Here is an 822-nt window from a genome sequence, read left to right as displayed (position 1 = left end):
GTATGCATCATCTACTGGTTTCTCCAGTTCCACACAGAAGATCACGGTATCGCTAACAGGCACCACTGTCCTCCTCGGCAGCTTTTTAGTGATGTTGCCTGAAAGTGCAGAGAAAAACCACATGAACAATATCTTTTGTGTTGCACCAGTTTATTCATCATCATTCTGGCCACCCATATTGGAATAGAGCTTATACCCAGCACTGTAAGTTCGGCCACAGTGCGGCTGCCTTCCTTCATCTCACAGATGTACACGGCATCATCATTGGTGGTGACATTGTGAATAGTGAGGCGGCGCAGGGTCCCTTCCACATCCATGCGGTACTTGACATTTTCCTCCAGACGGGTCTCCTCCATAAACCAGCTGGCCTTTGTGTTCGGCACTGGCACCTCACACTGCAGAGTTGCTGTTTCCTTTTCCTTCACCTCGACATCCTGCAGCTTCTTTTTGAACGGAATCTTTGGCTCTGGCAAAGATACATGTTAGTGTGAGCATACAGAAGACAATTTCTTTTTGGCTGGCAGTCATGATCTGGCAGTGCCCTACAATTTGGTTTCATATTGATTTGGTCTTCAAGGCGGCAAATGATAAATGATAAATAAATAGGATGGTTTCACATATAGTATACCTCAGATAAACCTTAGCCAGTTCAGTTAAAGTGAACCAGAAGGGAAACCAGCTGCAAGTGACCTTTGTGGTGTTCACAATATAAGTGGCCTTAAACGTGTACCACAAAAGGACCTGCCTGTTTGTGGTATATTGGGTCCATTTAGGGGGGAAACGCCCTTAAAAAAAATAACAGCATATAAGGCAAGAAAAAAG

General features: G+C 44.8%; 1 protein-coding gene across 1 annotated transcript; it reads right to left on the bottom strand.

Annotated features, from left to right (window-relative positions):
* Positions 1-6: 6 nt before the first annotated feature.
* Positions 7-466, bottom strand: LOC107735504 (obscurin-like; the record flags this gene model as incomplete). The annotated part of the gene is made up of 2 exons (XM_016547162.1): positions 7-98; positions 197-466. Coding segments are annotated over 2 exons (362 nt in total), but the record flags the coding sequence as incomplete, so codon positions are not given.
* Positions 467-822: the final 356 nt, after the last annotated feature.

This window comes from Sinocyclocheilus rhinocerous, unplaced genomic scaffold (assembly GCF_001515625.1).
Source record: "Sinocyclocheilus rhinocerous isolate Xijiao unplaced genomic scaffold, SAMN03320098_v1.1 C36100956, whole genome shotgun sequence".
In the NCBI taxonomy this organism is placed as follows: Eukaryota; Metazoa; Chordata; class Actinopteri; order Cypriniformes; family Cyprinidae; genus Sinocyclocheilus; species Sinocyclocheilus rhinocerous.
Note: the sequence above shows the minus strand (reverse complement) of the source record. Positions and strands in the feature narration are given on the sequence as shown.